Source organism: Pipistrellus hanaki, assembly GCF_964339955.1.
Source record: "Pipistrellus hanaki genome assembly, chromosome: 13".
Lineage (NCBI taxonomy): Eukaryota > Metazoa > Chordata > Mammalia > Chiroptera > Vespertilionidae > Pipistrellus > Pipistrellus hanaki.
This window is the reverse complement of record NC_140515.1, coordinates 29,792,114-29,810,494: the sequence shown is the minus strand read 5'-3', so window position 1 is coordinate 29,810,494 and position 18,381 is coordinate 29,792,114. Positions and strand designations below refer to the sequence as shown.

Here is an 18,381-nt window from a genome sequence, read left to right as displayed (position 1 = left end):
TGGGATCTGCAGTGGCCCCAGGAGAAATGTGCCCCCGTCTCCTGCTGTGCTCTCCCCTCCCCCCACCTCACCAGCAGGACCTGTTCCCCATGAGAAAGTCTACAGAAAGCTGCCTCCCAAGCATCCGTCAGAAAGGGAGGTTGCAGAATCTGTCCACACTGCCTTTCTCTCTGTGAGATGTTTCAGCACAGCCAGTGTGTGTGGGAAAATGAGGGGGGAAGTGGGGGGGGCGGGGGGGGGAGCCCATATCTGGTATAGAAGTCCTGGACTGTGATGGGCAGGTTTCTGTCCTGTGCTTTTCCAAACAGCCAGAACTGGTTGTGTCTTCCATGCCCTATACTAGCAGTCCGTGGGGTCCAAAAGGTTGGCGACTGCTGCCCTACACTGACGTTTGTTGACCTCTGGAGTATTTGCTGAGAGATTCAAGTTCTTACTCTCTTCAACTAAATAGTTATTTGACCTTTGGTGGACCTCTCCATTCCTCTGAGCCTCGGTTTCCCCATCTGTAAAATGAGAAAGTCAAACGAGATTATTTCCTAACCTGGCCACATTGCTCTAACAGTAAGATTACTATTTATGGAGCAGTTACTATGGGTCAGTCACTGTAGGTCATCTGTTTTATGTCATTTAATTTCAATTTAACTAGTAAGGAAACTGAGACTTAGAGAAAGTAAGTGAATTGCACAGCATGAAACACCTGGGCTGGAACCCTAGGCTGGTATTACTCCATGCCTGTGTTCCTTTTTTTTTTTTAAGCCTGTGTTCTTAAACCCCACATAAAGTCTGTCCGACAGACGACCCATAAGAACGGGAGGAGCTAACACATCCCATTAGGCAAGAGATAATAAAACCTTTAGGTAAACAGTACAAAGAGGGTCCCTCCTTAAGTACAAGAAATTAATAAGCTGAAAACTGTAAGAATCCGTTTTAGAAAAAAGAAAACTTTTCCTCTAGGTATCAGTTTTGTAATGTGGGGGTTTGGGGCTTGGGGAGAAGGACCAGGGTATCTGAAACACCACTAGAGGGCAGCACTCCTGAAGGCAGTTTTTTTATGCTTGGGTCTTCTCAGTAAAGCCTGTGTTTCAAACCAAGGTACTGTTTTACTGTCTTTGAGGGGCTGGATGGATCCTGAGACCTCATCCATGTCTCAGACTTCAAAGCAGAATAAACAATGTGCTCGCTGTTCTGCATGTCATTTTGGCTCTGTCTGAAATGTGCCCACCACCACCTGGTGCCGACCACTGTGCTTCCCTCCCGCCAGGTGGCTGCCTCCGGAGAGGGCTCCGCCATCAGTGGCTATCTCAGCCGGTGCAAGAAAGGCAAGAGGCACTGGAAGAAGCTCTGGTTTGTCATCAAAGGCAAAGTGCTCTACACCTACATGGCCAGTGAGGTAGTGGTGGTTCGCGCTTCCTCTTCTCTCTCCTATGAAGGCTTGAAGGTTAAGCTCAAGCCTGAGCATATCCATGTGGGGTGTGCAACACACCCTGTCACCTCAGGGCAGTGTGAGGCCTGGATGCTGGTCCCAATTCCCATATCAGACAAGTCTCTGTTGAGCAATGTCATGTGCCGAGCATTGCTGTGGACACACAACTGCGTGTCCATCCCAGACCTAAGGAATCTGCCACTTCTGTGTGGAGGGAGTTAAGGCAGTACAGCATGCAGACCTGTGCACCAAAGTATCGGACTGTCACAGGCCCAGCATCCTGTACGAGCCAGCACTCTGTAAGAGAAAGCGGCTTTCTGCTCTCCACTTTGCTCAGGACCAAATTCAACAGGTTGAAGGAAACTACCACACTCTCTGTGCATTTCTTTTGACAGGGAACTGCATTGCCTCACAGTAACTCTTCTATTATGTAAAACTTGTCCCTATTTTTATAGAACACCTCACATGTACATCTTCTAAAATAAAGGAGAGAGGGCCTTGGAAGCCAAGCCTCCTTCCGGAGCAGATAGGTAGGGGCTGTGTTTCTGCAGCAGGAGGCTGTCTGGTCTGACCCACGCTGAACTGTAGGATAATGGGAGAGATTTCCATGTCCAGGCCCCACCCTCTGGTAGCTTCCACCGGCTAAACAAATCCGCTTTGAAAGTGGGACTTAAACGCCTTCTGCCCAGCGGCAGAGGGTGGGTGTCACCTGTGAGGATGTGCCCAGAGCACAGGAATGGCCCCTTCCCCTGACCACAGATGCAGAGGCTGGTGCGTGAGCAAAAGCAGCTTCCTTCTTCAGGACCTAAAGCTTTCCTCACAAAGGACCCCTCGGCCTTGACGGCTGCAGTCCACACTGCCCTCCAGTGTTCCAGAGGCCAGCAGGGACACAGACATACAGAGGGGACTCACTGGGCCTGAGGGACTTGGGGGTGCTATGTGAGTTGGGCACTCTTCGAGGGGGTCTTTCACGTGCATGTCCTCAGATGTGGCTTTCTATGCCGGGGAGAGTTTTGATCTTTCCAGGACAAACTGAGATGTGATGCACCATCCTCTGCAGCCCAGGGCAGCATCTACCTGAGTAGGCTTTCCACAGGACACCACAAGGGTTCTCTGGAAACAGGGTTCGAGGGGAACCCTGGGTAGGCAGTGAGTGGGACTTCCTCACAGTCATACTTCTGAAATCTCTCATATGTGAGGCCATGTCATGGATCTCTTAAGACGTGAGGGTTTCCCAAGCTGGGCGGACCAGAGGCCATTCCTCATAGAGCATCACATGGAAGTGTCGTTGCACAGCACACACACTGGGAAGAAATGCTGGCTTAGATGAACAGAGGCTAGTGATAATTAAATAACCACCAAAGGGAAGGTGAGTCCTATCTGAAAATGGTTCTGAGCAACAGTTGTCATGGAAGTAACAGCAGAAGTTGACTTTAAAAGATGAATCTAATTGAAATATGCTTCAAATGTAGATTCTTCCAGAGAGGAACTTGTATAATTTCTCAAGGAGCTTATTCTAGTGATAGGACCAGCTTTAAATTCCATCAAAGAAAAAAAGTTTGATAATGTGGATCACTGACTATACCACTGTGAACACATCATGTACCCTGAACTGACCAAAGTTAGTGAAACTTGCTATTCAGTGATAGTCCTGGGAGAAAGTGAATTCATTAATATAAAGGCATCTTTTTTCTTTTTTCTAACATTTTATTATTTATCAATATAAAAAATTTCAAACATAAATAGTGAAAGAATTTTCAGTGAACTGTCATAAATCCATGGACTAGATTATACAATTAACATTTTACTGTACTTCTTTGATCAAGTATCTGTTTATTCATTCATCCCTCTTCCTTTTTATTTTTTGATGCTTTTCAAAATGTACTTCCCCTTATTTGTTATTTTCATTTAAGGTACCATTTATTGTACATATAATGAAGTACACAGATAAGATGCTGTTTTATAGGATTTGATCATGCATCCACCTATAAATCCCCACCTCATCCCTGTCCCAGAGGCAGCACCCTGCCTGATTTTTTTCCACCACAGATGCATTTTGCCTCCTTTAGCTCTTCATGTAAATGGAATCACGGTGACGTCTTCCACTCGGCCCGATGTTTTTGAGATTCAGTCATGTCATACATAGCAATAGGTCATTCCTTTTTATGGCCAAAGTAATCTTCCATTTTGTGAATATACCAGTTTGTTTATCCATCCACCAGTTGAAGGACATTTAGGTCGTTTCCAGTTTTGGAAAATTATCAATAAAGCCACTTTAAACTTTTACATACAGGTTTTTTGTGTGAAATAGGTTTTTATTTCACCTTGGACAAATACCTAGGCTTGGAATTCTTGGATCATAGAAACTTAGGTGTTTCTAAGAAACAACCAGACCTCCTCCAAAATGCTGTACCAGTTTACACTCCCCTCAACATGTATGTAAATATGGGAGTTCAGGTTGCTCCACACATTGGTATTATCAGTTTCTAACTTTGGCCATTCTGGTGAAGGTATAGTATCTCACTGTGGTTTTAATTTATATTCTCCTAACGACTGATATTTTTTATGTGCTTATTGGCCATGTGTATATTTCACTTTGAGAAGTGCCTGTTTAGATCTCTTGCCCATTTTCTAAAGTAGGTTGTCTTGTTCTTGAGTTACAGTTCTTTATATATCTTGGATACCAATCTTTTGTCAGAGAAATGTTTTTTTAATATCCTGTCTGTGGCTTGCCTGTTCATTTTCTGAACGAATGAATGAATGAATCTTTTGGTGAACAGAAGTTTCTGTCTTCAGTGAAATCTATCTATATTTTCCTTTATGGCTATTGTTTTCTGTCCTAAGGAACTTTTGTCTATTGAAAGTAACAGTTATTCCCCTGTATTTTCTTCTGAAAACATTACTGTTTTAGCTTTTACATTTAGATCTATTTCAAATTAATTTTTGTGTATGGTGTGATGTAGTTATTGATGTTCCATTTTTTCCCATTCAGTTGTTCCAACACCATTTGTTGAAAAGATTTTCCTTTCCCTATTGGATTATTTGGATGTCTTTGTCACATAGCAAATAACAGAATAAGTGTGGGTCTACTTCTGGGTTTTCTATTATGTTTCAAAGATATTTTTATCAATACCATGCTGTCTTAATTACTATAACTTTATAGTAAGCCTTTAAGTCAGGTTGTGTCAGTCTTCCAACTTTGTTCTTTTGGTATGTTTTGGGTATTCTAGGTATTTTGTGTTTCCGCATAAACTTTTCAATTTCTATTTTAAAAAGCATGCTGCGATTATGAGAGAGATTGAATCTATAGATCAATTTGGTGAGAACTGGCATCTTAACAATATTGGCATCTTATAATTCATGAACATGGTATTAATTCTTATTTAGTTCTTTAATTTCTCCTTAATGTCTTGTTTTTAGTATAAAGGACTTAGAGATGTGTTCTTACATTTCTATTAACTTTATACCTAAATATTTTTTTAATATATTTTATTGATTTTTCACAGAGAGGAGGAGAGAGGGATAGAAAGCCAGAAGCGTCAATGAGAGAAACATCGACCAGCTGCCTCCTGCACACCCTCTACTGGGGACATGCCCGAAACCAATGTACATGCCCTTGACGGGAATCAAACCTGGGACCCTTCTGTCCCAAGACCGACGCTCTACCACTGAGCCAAACCGGTTTCGGCTATACCTAAATATTTTTGATGCAATTTTGAATATAATTTATTTCTAGTTGTAAATAAGTTTTTTAATGACTATCCTTACTAAATTCATTAGTTATAGTTGTTTTGTAATCAATCGTGTCTTTGTAAGTGCAGATAGTTTTACTTCTTCCTTTCTGATCTTTTAGGGTTTTTTTCTGCCTTAATTCAATGGCTAGGACCTACACAATAGTGTTGCATTTCATTAATAAGAGTGAATGCCCTCTTGCCTTATTTCCAGTCTTAGGGGAAAAACATTCGGTATGTCACTATTAAGTACGATGTTAGCTATAGGTATTTTATAGGTTCCCTTTGTCAGATTAAGGAAGTTCCCTTCTACTGCTAGCTTTTGCTGAGGTGTTTGTTTTTTATCATAAATGGATGTTGAATTTTGTCAAATGAATTTACTGATCTAGCAGTCTTTGAAAACTGATTCCCCTTTGCACATAAAATCTCCTCCCCTCCTTTATCTTCCCACAACCATTCTAATGTGCTTAATTATATCTCCTTTATATGTGGTTTAATAAAATTGTATTATGAACATGTATTTTTACATAAATGTGTGTATATAAAAGTATCTTTATATATTAAAGCTCTTTTTCCAAGCCCTATGATCTTAAGGTCCATCTAAGTTCTCTGGGTACATCTCATTGCATGGTTAGCACCTTTATAGTGTAGAGGCCCTGGGTGCTCCATCCTGAAGCCCTGTGAGGGCATGGGCAATGAGTACAGGATATGCTACCAGAAGTAACTTGAGAAAACCAGCTGAATCACTAATTGGATCAGTGGGAAGGGGGTTAGAAGGGGATCATGAGTCCAGATTCTGGCTCTGCCCTTTACATGCTGTGTGATCTTTGGATCTCTGGAAGTTACTTACCATCTCTGAGACTCAGTTTCTTCTTAGAATGGAGGTGACATTTTTTGTGATCGTTGCGAAGATTAAACAAGATAATGTGAAGGTGAACATGCCTGGGTCCTAGTAGGCTGTCACAAAATGATGCTTCTTTTCCTCCTTATGTCTGATCTTGGCAAGAAGCGGGAGTGAGAAGTATGTGTGCAGTTATTTCCTGTGTCCAAGGCATGTCCCAACAGAAAGGCTCATCATGCACCTCAGATGGGAGGTATCAGTGAACGCTAAGCTGTCAGCTATGTATAGCGCCGTATTTAATACCCGTTTTTCCTCTGTCCTCTGCAGGACACAGTGGCCATGGAGAGCATGCCCCTGCTAGGGTTCACCATTGCCCCAGAAAAGGAGGAGGGCAGCAGCGAAGTAGGACCTGTATTTCACCTTTTCCACAAGAAAACCTTATTTTATAGCTTCAAAGCAGAGGATACCAGTTCAGCTCAGAGGTACCAAACTAATGAGTCATGTGTTTCCTTGCCTCTCATTCAGAAGAAAACAAGTTATTACCTAGGATTTTGGTTTCTGTTCTCCTCCAGCCATCCTATCCCGTCAAGTCCCTTTGGGCCACAGCAGAGCATCGGAACTGCCTACTCTTAGTTGTGCGATTTTATTTTTTTAATATATTTTATTGATTTTTTACAGAGAGGAAGGGAGAGGGATAGAGAGCCAGAAACGTCAATGGGAGAGAAACATCGACCAGCCGCCTCCTGCACACCCTCCACTGGGGATGTCCCCGCAATCAACGTACATGCCCCTGACCGGAATCGAACCCGGGACCCCTCAGTCCGCAGACCGATGCTCTACCACTGAGCCAAACCGGCTTCAGCTTATTTTATTTTTTATAATCTTTACCGAGGATATTTTTCCCATTGATTTTCAGAGAGTGGAAAAAATATTCCATCGATTTTGAGAGAGTGGGAGGGAAGGAGGGAGGAACTAAGTGAGAAAGAGAAAGAGAAAAACATCAATGTGAGAATGTCACGTAGATTGGTTGCCTCCCGTACATGCCCAATCGGAGTGGGGCCAAGGAATCAAACCCTTCGGGCCACAAGCCGGTGCTCTAACCACTGAGGAACAACGGTTAGGGCAGTTGTGCAATTTTTAAAGATTATTATGATTTATTCGTACAGGCATGCAATGATGCAGCAAACCTTTGTGCTGTGTTCCAGGCCTTTCGCTAAATGCTGGGAAAACAAATAAATATGAATATAACATGGTCCCTGACCTTAGGCTAATACTAATAAAGTCAGTCACTTAGAGTCACAGGCACGACACCAAGTGTCTCTCCTCTTTTGTTTTACAGGTGGGTCGAGGCCATGGAAGATGCTAGTGTGTTATAGCAGTTATCAAGCATGTGGACTCAGAATAGACTCTTAGGTTGATATGTGCACCCACCCAGAAGCCAATCCGTGTCGCTACTAATCTGCACACACTTTGGATTCAGCATGGGGGCCTGGCCTGTTCTACTGGAACCCCCTCTCTCAAAACCTTCAGAGGTGGAGCCCTCACGGGATATTTATGGACAGTTCCTCTTCTGTCTTCCCATTTGCCACCCTGTTCCACCCCAGCATAAACTGTTTCCTTACCCAATAGTGAGTAAAAATTCAGTAACTTGAAGACATGGAAACCCATAGAAAAGTACATTTTAGAAACGCAGGCTTTTTAGTAGAAACAAGCTTTTTCAATTTTTATTCCTAGTAAACATCGTCACCATTCATATTGTTGATTTCGGTGCCTCAGGTGAAAACAAGAAACAACCAGTAAATAACAACTACTCTCATCAAAAGCACTTTATTGTTTTACTGAGCTACAACCTCCAGTTTCATGTTTCCAAGTGATTTACTTACGTAAACAGCAGATGGAGTTCTGTGGACTGATTCGCCATCAGTAACGCAACAAGGGTGTATGGAAAATGGACTTGTGCAAACCCGGCTGTGGCCACACTCGGAGGGAAGCCTTCTCCTTACCACGGACGGTGGGTGGTCGCTGGATAGGACGGTGAGGATTTCCTCCTCCGGCTGATCCTGTGACCTGTATCCTGACACAATGACTTAGCAAAGGACAGACTCCCTCCTTCCCACAGCATCCTCATCACTACACCAGTGCTGGAAGCTCAGCTGCTGGCAGATTCGGCCCTTGCCCTGGAGGTCACTGCAAACCCTCCAAAGAGACAGGGTCTGCTTTAATTTATTGTGTGCCTTCCTGAATCTTACCCCACACGGGCTGACAGTGTTATGTTTATGAAAATCTGTTCTTATTTCGACACGGTAATCCTTTCTGTATTACTGAAACCCTGAGAGAGAAAAAGGGAAAATAAGATCTGAGCAGCAGGTAAATGCGTGGTCTTGGCCAATGGCTCTGGACACAGGGAGGAGCCCAGAAGTAGTGGCTTGAAGATATATATCCTCTAGGTGCCTGGGGCTCAGTCACCTCCCGCTGATGACTGCTGCTCATTATGCGGGAAGTATTTTTACATAAAGCAAATGGGGGGTGGAGGGATGGGTGGGATTTCCTGTTATTCTCATCAAAATAAAAAGTGCGTATCACTTTCTGATATCCTATCCCCATCCTCCTGCTGCCCATTCCCTAAAAAAAAAAGGCATTTGCTGACAAACCTTTTGTAAAAAGCACCATCACAAGGAGTTATTGACAGTAAATATTTTCAGGGGAATTTTTTTTTCTAGTTGACAATTCTTTTTAAATGTTTGCATTAAATATTTAAAGGTTGTAACTAAGTGATTAGACAGGACTTATTAAATTTTCAGAGCCTAATTCCAGTGCAATTATTTTCATCTTAAGACATTTGAATGGGCCTTTAAGACCCCCGAGTTAAAAAACAAAACAAAAAAACAAAAAACATCACACCAGGCAGAGGAAGCTTCACCCACCTGCTGTGTACCATCACCCATTGTCAGCTTCTCGTAGAATTGTATCTGGAAGTCATTTGAAGGCTTTTTTTTTTTTTTTTTTTTAACCATATAATACCCTATTTCTGATACTCTGTAAAGCAGAGGTAATAGGGCTTTTATTTTTCATTGAATTAGTTGCCTTAATAAATAAAATAAAACAACAGCGGGGCAATAGATCAAATACACTCAATGGGTTTTGTAGAAGGAAGTGGCAGGGGCCACCAAGCTCCTCCCTAGCTCATGTGTGACTGGACAAGGACACGCCTGTTTTTACCTGTCCTTCCCATGGTTCTTTGTATACTCAGTTAAGCCACTTTCTCCTAGTCACCTTTACTCCTGCTCCTTCCCTGACCTTCTCTTCCTCCGGCCCATTTTACATGCCTGTGCCACCTGGCTTCCCTCGGGACCCGCCCAAATGAAGCGGCACAGGTGGCCGGAGGGTGGAGGGTGCTCCTTCCCACGGGGCTGGCGGCTGGACAAAGGGGCAGCTTCTCCACCACGGGAAGTAACGTTGCCTGAGGCCCCCCGCGGCATCTGCTTTGCTCCCTGGGCACAACACAGCCCCTTCACTGGGCGCATCCAGCAAAGGCTGTTACTTGAGAGGAAGCAGTATTCTGCCAAGTTGTGGCTCAGAAATGGGAACTTGGCCCTGAACAAGTGACTCACTACAGCAGCTCTCAGGTTCGGTGTTTTCACTGGTCACACAGAGTCCATTCCAGCTTCCCAGAGTGTTCAGGGGATCAAGTGTAAACTGAATGTTTGTGACAGTGGGCTGAAGACCATAAACCTGTGGCATGGCATTGTTATACAAAGTGGAATTGTGGTGGTGGGACCTGCTCTGTGACAATATAATACAAAATGAAGACAGCCCTAGCCTGTTTGCTCAGTGGATAGAGCATCGGCCTGCGAACTGAAAGGTCCCAGGTTTGATTCCGGTCAAGGGTACATGCCCAGGTTGTGAGCTCCATCCCCAATGAGGATCTCCCCCTCTTCCTTTCTCACTGAAATCAATAAAAATATATTTTAAAAAATGAAGACAATATGCAAAAAAGACCCTCCTTCTTATCCATGAAAATGGCAAGAGCGAGCCCTGGCTGGGTTAGAGCACCAGCCCAGTGGGTTAGAGCATCAGCCTGTACACTAAAAGGTTGCAGGTTTGATTCCAGTCAGGGCACATACCTATGCAGTCAGGTACAACCCAGGGCACATATGCCAGGCAACCAATTAATGTTTCTCTCTCACATCAATGTATTTATTTCTCCCCTTCCCCCCTTCCTCTCTCAAGAAATCAGTAAGAACAAATCGGTGGGTAAGGATTAAAAAAGAATAAAATGGTGAGAGAGAAACCTGGCCTGGTGTGGGTAGCATGAAGTCCTTTCTTCATCGGGTCTTTTATTCCCTCTGTTTGCTTTTAGTGACCTCTCCTTGAGCTCTTCACATGTGGATCAGGAAAACACAGACCTCTGCAGGGTTGGCCTCTGCCTGCTTCTCAGAATCAGTAAAATTTTATAAAACCCAAGGTTTTACTGAAAGCTGGCATCACTAACATCTAGTGGCTTACCACCTTCCCTGCAGACTGAATGTGTCTTTCCAGCCTGGATTAGTAAGTAGGAAGAATTCTGTTCATTATTGCCAATACGATACACCCAAGAAACATGGCAGTGTCCAAGGATACTGAGTTCCTAGGTCCTAGTAATATTTCTTTTACGTATCAAAAATATGTTCTGAATTGTTCTGGCCAGACTGGCCACATTCCCCCTTGGATGCAGCCTAGTCCTGTGTGCAAGTGTGGAGTGAGGGGCTGGTGCTCATGTTGACCTTTGAGCACGCACCATGCCAGCCAGTGTGGAGGACCTGAGAGCTCTGCTAAGGCCACTGAATGATAAGATGGTTAAAGTCTCCTCTTCATCTACCTCAGTCTCTCATTTCATTGACAATGTAAATGTCGTCTCTGAACACAAGCCCTACGTGGAGACTGAGGTGAACTGGGCTGGGAGTGGTAGGAGCAGGCTGGAGCCCAAGTTTTTTTCTGCTACAGGGCAAAGTAACATGCTGGAAGATTCTGTGAGTTGATTTGGCCTGTGATTTGCAGCTTCTGTGATCAGGTAAGCTTCTGTGCTTCCTTGCATTAATGGTCAGTTGTCTATTTTCAAGAGCAAGTGAAAGGAAACCAACCTCATGCTAATTTAAAACAATTACAAAACTAGCTCAGTAAGCCGAGGTGCCAAAGCAGAGCAGGTTCAGGGTTAGAGAGTATCCCCAAGAATCAAGCTCTTTGGGTTTCTCTGACCTTCCCATTGTCGGCTTGATTCCTGGGCTGGTTCTCAAGAGGCTGACTGGTGACTGCCACTGATGGCTGGGGCTACAGGCTTGTCTTCACAGCCACCATGGAGGGAGAGCTTAGGTCCCTGGAGCTAGCTTTTTCTTAGGCCCTATAAGCTGCTTCAGGACACTTGTGCCAGCCCGGACCTCTCCTGAGACAATCACTATCTAATTCCACCCTATACAAACAAGCGACTGCCCTTCTCCTAGCCTGGCAGGAGTCAGGAAATTTTTCTCTGGAAAAAACAAGAACTAGAAGAGGAACAGGCCCCCACCCCAACACACAGACACACAATCTGGATTCAGCTTTTTAAGACATGGGCTCCTGTTTCCAGCCTGTCAAATTCCCTCTCTCTGACAGATAAAAATTTATGTCCTTTAGATTACCTGCCAGACCCCCCGCTTCCCCACTGCTCTCACCTTAGGGATCTGAGTTTTCATTTCAGCCCTCAGCAATGCAGAACCTTTAAAGAACTGTAAAAGTGAAGGGGCTTTGGAATGACTCTTTTTCAGAATACTCAAGCAGCAGAAGAAAGAAAAGAAAAAGGGGCAGGACAGAGGAAGGGAAGAAGGAAGCTGTGTGGAGGCAGCTGGTCCACCTTTGACTGGTTAGGAAACCACTGCAGTGGGACAGATAAAACCTAAACTAAGGAACAGTGGGGGAGGGGCCAGATGTGAACAGAGAACCTAGAGGCTTTGGTGTTAAGACACTCAGTTCTGACAGTGTGCCCAGGGCACCCTGACGGTCAAAAGCCACAGGGTACTGTCCCATCTCTCCCCACCCAAGGTGAAGGACAGAATCCAAACAAAGTGCAGAAAAGGCTTTTCCAAGGAAACTTTAGCTTCAAGGTACATGTCCTGACCTGTAGTGAATAGGATGTGAGGTTGAAATCATCTCATTAAAAAACTCAAGGAATGCCACTTTTAGACACTGAGTGAAAGGCCTTTAAAAAACATGAATCTTAACACCAAGATATATTAGTGCAGAGGTCTGAGAAGTCTTTGAATTTTGAATACCTGTCGCTGGTATTGGAAGATTCAGCAGTTGATTGATTACTGGTGGTAGTTAGGTAAAGGCTGACTACCCACTTTGAATGATTTTCCTAAGAGATAAATAGTAAATGACTTAATGTTTCTCATTAGAGAACAGTAGAGTCTTAGGAGACATTTTAATGAATTAAGAAATTAATGTGAGCTAAGTATATATTGTATTACTCAGCAAATGATAGTATGTTTGAGTTTTCCAAAAACAATTTCTTAAAACAGTTATGATATCCTAAGAGCATTTGAATCTTTAAAAAAAAAAAAAAAATGGTAGTGATCTGGTTTCTTAGTATCCAGGACCTTGGAGATTTTCAAAGGATATAATTTTTCATTAAGATAGTCATAGCTTGAATTATATAGGTTGAACCTCCTAAAATTCTTTCTGAGGGTGATGATTAAAACTAATTTGATAAATGCTAGTATTGAAAGTTTTGCCTGTACTTGCTATGTAAATATGTATGCCTATCCTTTTATTTCCTTTGTCCCTTATTATACTGCTCCTTTGTAAACAAAATGTAAAATAAAGGTACTTCTGTAACTTGAAAAACCAAAAAAATCTGCCCATCAGAAGAACCATTCCCTTTGACCACCACATAATCTTCCATAAAAAGTATTTAGATCCTTTTTTGTTATGAAGCAAAAGGGTAAAGCCATCTGTAGATCGTCATTTAATTGGCAGCATGTTTCAAGTGGGTATTTTGAAACATGAAAAGGTTTGGCCTATACAGCAAGAATTCGTTACTCAATTTCATTTTATGTCAAATAAAGAAATGACTCTTTACGTTGCAGGCTTCTCCCCAGCCTGGGCCCTGAAGGCAACAAATCGATATGTTTCTCCACATCGATATTTCTGTCTTTCCCTCTAAAAATCAATGGAAAAATATCCTCGGGTGAGGATTAAAAATAGACAGATAGAACCTCCTTCTGAGCAATCCATATCATATACCAGGGACCAAGGACAGGTGCATTTTTTGAGAATTTAATTTTACATCATGCTTCAAGATATTTGAACCAAATTACAACTTGGAAATAATACCTTTTCAAGGCCCAGGAAACCCCAGGTCAGAAGCTAAAGGGACATGACTTTCAGTAAAAGTCATGCTGGATAAGGCTCCAGTACTCTCTTCTGGTGTTCCAGTGTCCCACCGCCCCTATGACCAGCTCGGGGTCAGTCTTTCCCTTTTCTCTTCCTGGGAAAAATAAGGGCCAATTTAATAGAAATTAAGATCTAAGTGGCCTTCTGTGACAGAGCCTGACTTTTAACAGAATCATTGAAGTGGGTAAAAGAGTTTTTACCACTCTTAAAGTTCTCAAGGACAGAAGAGAGGAAATAAGCAGAAATAACTTTTAATAAATGTTCCACCACTTGCTAGCCATGTGATTTAGAAGTCATTCTGCCTCCATTTAATTTGTTGTCGCTAATTCTCACTAGAGGATTTTATTTATTTATTTATTTATTTATTTAGAGAGGGTGCAAGGGAGAAGAGACACAGAGAAACATCAATGTGAGAGAGACATTGATTGCCTCCAGCACACACCTCCACCAGGGCCAGAGATCGTGCCAACGATCGAGCCTGCAACTGAGGTATGTGCCCTTGACTGGAATCAAACCTGCGACCCTTTAGTCTATGGTCTGATGTTCTACCCGTTGAACCAAACCAGTTAGAGCCTCTGCCTCTGTTAAAATCTCAGCTTCTTAAGCTGTAAAAGCAAGGTAATATAATTATTTTGAATATTAAACAAGATAATATGTAAGTGTAAGGAACATGCAATCTGCTATTCTGCAATTACATCAGTTCAGATTCCACATTCTTAACAAACAAGACTAACAACAATTATAGGTTTAAAAGTTTATTTTATAAACATGTCATAATTATATGATATAAACAGAAGTTCACAAATTATATATAGCAATAAAGCATAAGCTATTACAGAAAAATTGATACAAAGATGTATGTAAGTACTTATGAAGGTAATTATTAAGCCTTTATGAAAATAAAAAGGGAAACTATTACTATCACAAACGCAATACCCTTACCAGTAAATCTCCTTGATAATAACTTAGTGCATCTATAACTGTCATTTAATCAAAACTTGATTTTTATCCACTTTTTTTTTTTGTTCTCACTTGAGAATATTTTTTCCATTGATTTTTAGAGAGTGGGAGGGGGAGACACAGAGAGAAATATCGATGTTAAGAGAGACACATTGATAAGTTGCCTCCTGCATGTACCCTGACCCAGAGTCAGGGATCTAGTCAGGGTGCATACCCTTCAGTCCACAGGCCGATGCTCTAACCATTTATCAATACCTGCTAGAGATCAACATTTATCTTTTAAATGCAAATTAAAAATACTCTTGGATGGCAAAACATGTTTATTTACTCTGTGCTAGGTACAAAATGAAACTTCAGGATATAGTAGTTCCTGACCTCTAAAAGTTCAAAGTTAAGTCAATTAATGATTGACTGCAGAACAGCCAAGTTAAGTGTGTGGGAGGGGAAAAGACCTTCCCAGATGACCACAGAGGGAACACGAGGGTCTCATCCACAGACCCCTGTACAAGGAGCCAGAAGTCTCCAAAACTTGTTTTCATCTGTAAAAACGAAACACAAAACCAAAAAGATGGGACAATGTGAATACTGCTATACACTGCTGGGAAAAACATTCTTTCAATAATGTCCACTTCATATCACTTTGTTCTAGGTACCATGTTAAGGGCTGAGATAGAGAAGGACAAGGCATATCTTGATACAGAGTTCATAGTCCGGGTAGGTGCCACATAAGGGCAGATATGTTATCACTCCCCTGGAGTCCCCTGTCCCTGTGAATGAATAAGCTTCAGGTATGGGCAAGTAGTTAAAAAGAAAACTTAGCCTAACCTGCATTTCAAAAGGTGAAACAAAGTTTTGTTACTGTTTTTTTGTTTTGTAGCCAATTAATGTTTTTGAAATTAGGTCAGTAATTCAGGTTCAGCAGAAATTGATGCCAGGCCCCCAATACTGTTACCCAAAGCTTACTGTTTCAGAGCCCCTGGGGGACTGGCAATTCTCTAGTTAAGAAGTGTGTGTGTGTGTGTGTGTGTGTGTGTATGTATGTATGTATGTATGTATGTGTTTTTGTTAATCCTCACCAGAGGATATTTTTTCCATTGATTTTTTAGAGAGGAAAGGAGAAAGTGAGGGAGGGAGAAGAGAAGAACGAGATTGGCTGCCTATAGGACCTAGGAGGATGGAATCTGTAATCCAGGTTTGTGCCCTTGGTGTACAGGCCGGTACGCTAACCACTTAGCCCACTGGCCAGGGTCAGCTATACTTTTTCTCACTGTCAATTATTAGGAAATATCCACATTTGTTTGAACAGTGCTTTCTCAACCTTTAAAATAAAGAAATCTTGACTACTCGGGCCAATGTGGCTCAGTGACAACCACTGAAGGGTTGAGGGTTTGAATCCCAGTCAAGGGCAAGGACCTGGATTGAGATTTGATCCCTACCCAACTGGGACACATTTGGGAGACAACCAATTGATGTGTCTCTCTCACAGTGATGTTTCTCACTCTCTGTCCCTCCCTTCCATGCTCTCTAAAAATTAATGGGAGGAAAAAATATCCTTGAGTGAGGGTTAACAACAACAACAAATGTATAGTATAATACAACTTGAATAATTTTTGTGATTTAAAATCCAAGTGTTACAAAGAGTTCTTATTAAAAAGATTTCTAGCAAAAACACAATGGAGCGAAATATGGCACTATGACAGTGCCAACCTCAGCTGCAGAGGCTTGTTACCTGCTGGTATTATTTACAATCTGTATTTACATCTGCATCTGTTTTCAAGAAAATAAAAGCCACTCAACTGGGTCAAGATTAATATTAAACAACTAACCTTTGAGAATTTAATGAATACTATTATAAACAGGGCCACTGATGCAATATAGTTTACTCAGCAGTGTTTCCCAAACTTTTGACATATGTGTACCCCTTCTATAATTTTCGTAACGCTGAGTACCCCTTGTACTCATGAGATCGTAGAATTAGGCGCAGCTAAGCACGGTGCTGTGCATATCCCCACCAAACTCTTCCCGTACCCCTGAGGGTACACGTACCACACTTTGGGAAACACTGGTTTTACAGCATAAGCCTTAATGTCAAACCAGATCAGAGTCCTGGCTTCACTTACTACACTGGTAGCATCTGGGCATTGGAAATATAAGCCATCCTATAAACATTATTGTTTAGAATTCATTTCAAAATCTAGTATAATTATAATGTGTTTGCAATAAAAACCCCAAAATTCACCAATGGATGTATTTTTAAACTATATCTAGAAGCAATATTTAATATTAAAAACTTAATTTTTGAAAAAGAACACAAAATTGCAAAGCAGTTTGTGGTTACAAGGATGGCCCATTACAATACTGTTACCTTAGGCCTATCACTTGACTTTCTGGTTCTTATCCATCTCTCCTGTAAAATCTTCCTGCCACAAGAGGATTAGACCATATCATCTCTTAAGGCCCCTTCCAGCTGCAGGAATATGTTAGCAAGAAATTAAAAAATTTAACTTTTTCCCACTTACTTTCTTGCAGGGTATCAAAAAGGAAGAAGGGAAAATCGATGTGTTTAAAGCATTTCCTATCAAATAGAAATATAAGACTAAGGACAAAATACTCAAAGTAGGGGTCAACCTGATAAAAGCCCAAATGGCTTTTTCAGCAGAGGGTCACTAACCTACAAAGAATGATGACTGAGGAGAGTCCAGCCTAAGCATTCGGAGGTCTGCATCCTCCAAAGCAAGTCAAAACCATAAGTAAAGAGAAATATTTAAGGGACTCATAGGGTCAAGAGAAGCAACTTCCTTTATATATCTAACCTATTTTGCAAAGAGTTGCTTTATATATACTTTTTTTCTTAATCCTCACCAGAAGATGCTTGTTGATTTTATCTATTTACTTATTTTAGGGAGAAGGAGAAAGAAACATCCATTGGTGCCCCCAGCACGCGCACCGGCCTTTCAGGTGCATGGGGAGGACGCGCTAACCAATGCACCACACGCACACGGCCAGGGCTGTACATACTTCTGTACCGCTGTTTACAAGTGCCAAGACGCGAGGGCAAGAGCACAGACTCGAGATTTGGACCATACGGTCACTAAAAGACCGTAACAGGTAGTGAAGGGTTTCCTCGGACCTTTAAAACACAAGTCGTATAGATGCAGGAGGGCCCAAACCCACGCAATAAACCACACCCCCCCTTCCGATCTCCAGTTGCTCTGCGTTGTCACCGCTTCTTCCACCGGCTCGACGGCGGCGGCGGGAGGCTTTGGTGGAGGCGGTCACAGCCAAAACGCAGTCCCCGCCACGCCCGCGGGCTCGCAGCCCGGCCCCCCACCTCCGCTCCCCCGAGGGGCGTGCTTGCACCCGAATAACGGTGTCCCGCTCTGCCCAGGTCTCTGAGACGGCCGGCCAACCCACCCTTTACCCTGAGAACAGTGACGGCCGCGCCGTTTAAATTCGATTTTTTTTTTTTCGTCTCGACTGCAGTGTCGACCGAGTCCCGGCTCCAGGCCTCGGCACGGACCGCGCAGCCCCGAGCATCCGCCCCGCGCGGCCGCCGCCCGGCCCGCCAGGGGCCGGAGGAAGCGGCGCCGGCCGCGGCGTTCCGGTGCGCGCGCGCGGCTCAGCCAATCGCGTGCTCGCCCGCCCCCCGCGGCCGCGGCGAGGCTGGCGCCGGGAAGAGGAAGAGGAACATTCGCCCTCCTCCTACCAGCGCGCGGGCGGCGGCGGCAGCGGCACCGGGGTCACGAACTCTGACCTTTCACTGACAAAAACAATAACAAACTCCCCCTTCCCCGCGACCCCGGCGGCGCCCCCGGGCCCGCCCCCGCTTTTACCTCGGCGTCTCCTCTTCGGTCCGCTGCCCCACGAGCCTGCGGCCCCGGGGCTCCCGCCATCCGCCGACGCCGGGAGCCCGGCCTCCCCACGCTCTGCCCTCCGCGCCGGGGGCCGCCCGTCGCAGACACGGGACCTGCTTCGAAGCTGCTTTGGCGCCAAATCCTGAGGTAAAAATTGAAAAAGGG

At 43.4% G+C, this 18,381-nt stretch overlaps 2 protein-coding genes across 6 annotated transcripts in view; both read left to right on the top strand.

The window, feature by feature from the left end:
* Positions 1-16,319, top strand: part of FGD5 (FYVE, RhoGEF and PH domain containing 5) — a 120,873-nt gene extending 104,554 nt beyond the window's left edge. For 2 of the 4 annotated variants that reach the window (XM_084902556.1, XM_084902555.1), the window contains exons 19-21: positions 1,262-1,390; positions 6,323-6,477; positions 7,335-16,319. In XM_084902556.1, the coding sequence (XP_084758682.1) occupies positions 1,262-1,390; positions 6,323-6,477; positions 7,335-7,371 (321 nt within the window). In that variant the 3' untranslated portion in view covers positions 7,372-16,319. Of the gene's footprint in view, positions 1-1,261; positions 1,391-6,322; positions 7,315-7,334 lie in introns of those variants that run through there. The other 2 variants (XM_084902554.1, XM_084902553.1) reach the window with 1 other exon arrangement.
* A 1,724-nt stretch (positions 16,320-18,043) lies between these two features.
* NR2C2 (nuclear receptor subfamily 2 group C member 2) overlaps positions 18,044-18,381 on the top strand; it is a 56,638-nt gene continuing 56,300 nt past the window's right edge. For both annotated transcript variants that reach the window (XM_084902592.1, XM_084902590.1), the window contains exon 1: positions 18,044-18,363. The gene's annotated coding sequence lies outside the window, so the exon portion shown is untranslated. The remainder of the gene's footprint in view (positions 18,364-18,381) is intronic.